We start from the raw sequence: 6,000 nt of genomic DNA, 5'->3' as shown, positions 1-6,000 counted from the left end.
GATTATCTGTATTCCCAGTCATGTGAAATCCATAATTAGGGCCTAATTTATTTATTTCAATTGACTGATGTCCTTATATGAACTGTAAAATCTTTGAAATTGTTGAATGTTGCGTTTATATTTTTGTTCAGTGTACTTGCAATAGACCTTTGCAGGCACTAATGTGCAGTCATGTCATATTCTCCAGAATGCACCAAAAGCCTTCTCTTGTAGGGGGTTGGGATTCCCTAACCACCCGCTGTTATGACAGAAACACAAAGCAAGACATGACAGCGGCTGTTGGAATTGTTTTAACACTGTTAATAATTGACTCTGTTTCGACCAACCGTTTCGACCAGCTCTTATACTGATTGACAGCACATCATCGATATCGAAGCATTTTCCCCAAACCCCACATATCTCTGGAAGATCAATGAACGCCTGCGTATTCGTCACACTGGTGCGTGATCCCCAAACATGGAGCGTCATCAACATAGAAATGATAAACTAGAGCGGGTATATTGTCTCTGACCGAATGGGGACATTTGCCATTAAATATTTTTCTGACATTTTAACATATTTACAGATAAGGTAATTTAATAAGATTAAATATTGCGGCAATTAGAAAATATAACTACATACGCTAGTGTCGTTCACAATCTAGACATTATGTGTCTATGGTCATGCAGTCGTGCTTTCGGATCGCCGTGAACGCGCATGTCAGGTTCGCTGCAGATATTCTTCCTTCAGCGAAGCGCTGCCTGTAAGAATCCCGACGCTGTGTGTTTTGACACTAACAGCGAAGGCAGCCTATTTCACATACATGTACACAACAGGACAACCTGCTATTTGATTCAAACCGACTTCAGTCCACCTCTTCCGCGGCGTTTTAGCGGAAATTCGGAGAAACAAAAAACAAGCCGCTGGCAGACCGACTACAGACGGATGCAATTCCCAGCAGCAGTGGCGAGTTAGATGGAGAAACAGAGGGTGGACGAGTCGCTGTCGTAAATAATTAAATATCCAGACATCTGTTGAAGCTAAAAGAAGGGGAAAATGCATCTCCACCAGGTGCTAACGGGAGCTGTGAACCCCGGTGACTGCTGCTATTCTGTGGGGAGCGTCAACGACATTCCTTTCACCGTAGGTTTTATTTTGATATTGAATTGATCTGACGCTATTTGGGAGACGATGATTAGCTACCTAGCTGTCAGCGATAGCATCCTTGCTAACAAACCAGCGCTAGATAGCATCTTGGCTAGACAGAGCGCTAACAAGATTCACAGAGTCGTCTGCATGAAGTGCACGGATATATTCACGGGTAACGTTGAGTCAGGTCTGTGAGGCTGCCAATCCACCACATCATTCATTCGCCCTGACATTAACGGTCGGCATTAGCCAGCTAACAGTGGGTGTTCAAGGTTATCCTACGGTGTTCGCAGAGGATATAGAGCCAGAGCTAACGTTCTGTTTATTTGCTTTGGTCCTAAGACGGAAAGCCTGTAAAATGACCTTTATGATGCTGCGTGTTAAAAGGGTCGACAGGGGAATTCCTTTGATGTTTTTACGCAATCTCATATATAACATCGCACATCGATAATAATTCAGTTTTCTTTCCAGCATCCAAACAATACATTGAATGATATGATTGAAACGCCACACCTATCCCGGGGCTAGGGCTTGGTGTGGGGGTGTGTGTGTGTGTTGTGAACGAGACTAGCTAACATTGGCGTCAGTGTGTTTCATGTATCATTAGCTCGAGCGGCTGTCAAGCTAGCATCAGCTGTGCAGGCGGTGACGTAGACAGCTAGCTGGCATCCTTTCAGAGCAAAGAGGTTGCGTGTTATTCTGCATGCATCATATCGCATTTACTATCCATCTGAATAATATGATAGTCGTTTGGAAATATAGTAGTTAGTCAGTGTGCATTTTCTCATTTGATGTTGGTCACCATCAACCCCCCCCCCCCCCCCCCCCATGTTCATAGGACACCCTTACAAACAGGCCCTCCAAATGAAATCAATAGTTCCTTATTTTGTTCATTAAACAGACAAGACACACCAACCCGATCAGTCAACACACACATTTTATAGTAAGAATATAGTGGAATAAAATACAAAAAAAGTGATATTTTGAAACAGAACCCAAGCCCATGCTTTTTTCATCTGCGTTTCATATTTTTCCTACCATCGCTCCTTTGTTCGGGAGCAGGCGTAGGGTCTTAACTTAGTCATAATGTTGATAGAAAATAATAGCAATCCTATTTTGATGTGAGTCCGTGTTCATATTTGACAACCTCTGCAGGCTTTTGGAGTTGCCTATACCGGATCGATCAAAATACTAGCCCTACTGTTGATTTAGGCTACATTATAAAGCGGGTGCTTCGAGCCCTGAATGCTGATTGGCTGACAGCCGTATACCACGGGTATGACAAAACATATTTTTTTTTTACTGCTCTGATTAAGTTGGGGGTTTGTGGAATATGGCCAATATACCACGGCTAAGGGCTGTAGAATAAGCTTAGTGCCTCAGCATTATGCATATACAGTACTAAGCCGTAGGCAGAACTTTACCTCAATCATGACTAGGTCAGTTGGCGGAAATAAAACCATAGGCTTTGTTGCCTGCAGTACCTTTCATATTAAGAAAAGTAGACAAAAAGTTGTCTGGATGCTAAAGTTAGTGTAAAAACGTCTTGGTTTGAAAGGTGTATTAGTGTCCTGTCTGACTATCCTGGTTTGCTGCCAGCCTGACAGAGTGGAAGTTACTTTGGTCTATTGATTAATACATGAGTGATGTTTGCATTCTTTGTCTTGAAATTCCTTTTTTTAGCCTGTGTCTGTTTGTGTAATAGATTGCCTATCCCTCTGTGAGTGAGTGAGTGAGTATATGGAATTATCCTCTGTATGACTGTGTAACAGAGTAGCAGGCTATCTGAAGTAATAATGATATGATCATAGAAATCCCATTAGAAGTGGGCCTATTATATGGATATGATGATCTGTAAGAATTTACCATCTGCTGACAGTAGCCTGAATGGCTTTTGGCCTTAGCTCTCACACACAGCTAGCTTAACAGTAAAGTATATCTGATACTAGCCCACACACAGCTAGCTTAACAGTGAAGTCTATCTGATACTAGCCCACACACAGCTAGCTTAACAGTGAAGTATATCTGATACTAGCCTACACACAGCTAGCTTAACAGTGAAGTCTATCTGATACTAGCCTACACACAGCTAGCCTAACAGTGAAGTCTATCTGATTGTAGTCTACACACAGCTAGTCTAACAGTGAAGTCTATCTGATACTAGCCTACATACAGCTAGCCTAACAGTGAAGTCTATCTGATACTAGCCTACACACAGCTAGCTTAACATTGAAGTCTAGCTATCTGACTCTATCCCACACACAGCTAGCCGAACAGTGAAGTCTAGCTATCTGACTCTATCCCACACACAGCTAGCCTAACAGTGAAGTCTAGCTATCTGACTCTAGCCCACACATAGTTAGCTTAACTTTGAAGTCTATTTGCTACTAGCCTACACACAGCTAGTCTAACAGTGAAGTCTATCTCATACTAACCTACATACAGCTAGCCTAACAGTGAAGTCTAGCTATCTGACTCTAGCCCACACATAGTTAGCTTAACTTTGAAGTCTATTTGCTACTAGCCTACACACAGCTAGTCTAACAGTGAAGTCTATCTCATACTAGCCTACATACAGCTAGCTTAACAGTGAAGTCTATCTGATACTAGCCTACACACAGCTAGCTTAACAGTGACGTCTATCTGATACTAGCCTACACACAGCTAGCCTAACAGTGAAGTCTATCTGATACTGGCCTACACACAGCTAGCCTAACAGTGAAGTCTATCTGATACTAGCCTACATACAGCTAGCTTAACAGTGAAGTCTATCTGATACTAGCCTACACACAGCTAGCCTAACAGTGAAGTCTATCTGATACTAGCCTACACACAGCTAGCCTAACAGTGAAGTCTATCTGATACTAGCCTACATACAGCTAGCTTAACAGTGAAGTCTATCTGATACTAGCCTACACACAGCTAGCCTAACAGTGAAGTCTATCTGATACTAGCCTACACACAGCTAGCTTAACAGTGAAGTCTATCTGATACTAGCCTACATACAGCTAGCTTAACAGTAAAGTCTATCTGATACTAGCCTACACACACTGAGCTGCAGCATCTCAGAGCTGACGAGAGGGAACAGCCTAAGCAGGATTTGAACCAGTAACCCCTGCCAGGGTAAGCTGTTCACAAGCTGCTGCGCCACAAAGCGCCAGACCCCCTGTCAGTACGGTAGTACACTCACATACTGTAGTTATATGGGGAGGCTACAGTACGTGTAGTGGTACAGTCTCAGGGTGTGTTATTAGGTCGGCTTTCACTGTCTCCTATGGGTGATATCTTGGCCCTCCAGGAAATTAGCTTTAAAACTGCTATATTTTCTGTAAGCCTCATGACAAAATGTGTAGAATAGCATTATAAAACTGCAATTGTTTCTCTCTGCACCATGGCAAGAATGTGTTGAAATGCAGGAAGGGGAGCGGAGGTTAGTGCCCCGGAGGTCAGTGCTATATGCGGTACACGAGTTTCAAGTTTGGGGAAGCAAATTTTAACCTAAAAATTCTCCTTTAATAATAAAGCATTCCATGCATCACATTTGCAGACTTATGTAAAGAAGCCTATTATTCCTAATGTGATGAGTAGATTGGATAGTCATGATTTAGGCTAATAATATAACTCTTTTCACAAAATAGACCGTTCAGTGGGCTTTAGGCTATATCAGATACATCTGTTCTCCTTTCTTTGCACAGGAAAAATGTGGCCTTTTATAAACACATTTTGTGCAGTTCTACTAAACTTTATATGACTGGAGACATTAGGATCATCTTTTTTAATACGACAAAAAGTACAGGGTAGCATACTCTGCTGACCGACAAATCAGATCAATAAAAACAAGGTCGTCTCATCCATATAATAGGCCTACGAGAAGGTGGAGACCCAAATAGCCTACAATATGACATCCATCTAACCTGGAGGAGGAAATGATTGTCCAAAAACTCACTTTGATGTGGCACTGACTGACCCAACAATGATAAAGAGTGAATATTCCCACTCACCGGGGATCTGGCCGATGCTCTCCGCTGGTGTCAATAAGATAGGCTATACTGTTCGCTCAATCAAGTTGAGAATTTTCATAACTGTAAAAGATTTGTCTTTTCTGTCTTCTCTTGACAGCAATAGCCATTTTCTTTCCAAACTGTTTCCCCCTGATTGTATTTTGAGAGAGATGAGAACCTCATCACAGCAGCTGCTTGTGGTATGTAATGTTGGCCTCTGTGTGAAACTTGCTCTAGAGGGAAAATACTAAACACTTTCATGTCACTCTCACACACATGGTTGGCGCTCAGGGCGTTCTCTATATTCAGACTTCTAAATGTTATTAATAATAGCGTACAGTGTAGTGATTTTTGAACCAGCTGCTTCTAGTATGTGGTGAAACAACCATGGGAATGGAACCTAAGCTAGAGGCTACTTGCTTTGGGACATAGGCTAGCATAACATGGAAAACATGGTAACAGTTTATTGTAGGCACATTCATAAAGCCTTTAGAACAGCCACATGAGACATTTGCTTTACGAATGCATTGGCCTAACAAAATGGTGCATTTTGATGCCATGTGGTGGAGAGATACAGGCGCTGGAAATGGGGGTGTGAGCATGTGGGTCTGAGCAGGTGTGATGCAGTTGATCTTTGTGTGATGTTGTCGTTTGTACGTGTATGTTTTGTTTAAAATAATACAATTCCATCTTACACAAAATCATGAATGCATTGGCCTATACTACTACAGCTGAAAGCATAGGCCTAACGACTACTATTGTGTTCCATTGGGTTCCATCCCTGAGGGCTGGTGGCTCAGTGTCTGTCCGCGTCCACAATGGCACCCTATTCCCTATATAGTGCACTACTTTTGACCAGAGCTCCATGGGA

General features: G+C 42.3%; 1 protein-coding gene across 7 annotated transcripts in view; it reads left to right on the top strand.

The window, feature by feature from the left end:
• The first annotated feature begins 695 nt into the window (after positions 1 to 695).
• Positions 696 to 6,000, top strand: part of LOC100286620 (dmX-like protein 2) — a 98,845-nt gene continuing 93,540 nt past the window's right edge. For 6 of the 7 annotated variants that reach the window (XM_082969647.1, XM_082969646.1, XM_045708286.2 and 3 more), the window contains exon 1: positions 697 to 1,122. In XM_082969647.1, the coding sequence (XP_082825773.1) occupies positions 1,036 to 1,122 (87 nt within the window). In that variant the 5' untranslated portion in view covers positions 697 to 1,035. Of the gene's footprint in view, positions 1,123 to 6,000 lie in introns of all 7 variants that reach the window. The other variant, XM_082969643.1, reaches the window with a different exon arrangement.

Source organism: Salmo salar, chromosome 26 (assembly GCF_965601325.2).
Source record: "Salmo salar chromosome 26, fSalSal1, whole genome shotgun sequence".
Classification (NCBI taxonomy): domain Eukaryota; kingdom Metazoa; phylum Chordata; class Actinopteri; order Salmoniformes; family Salmonidae; genus Salmo; species Salmo salar.
Note: the sequence above shows the minus strand (reverse complement) of the source record. Positions and strands in the feature narration are given on the sequence as shown.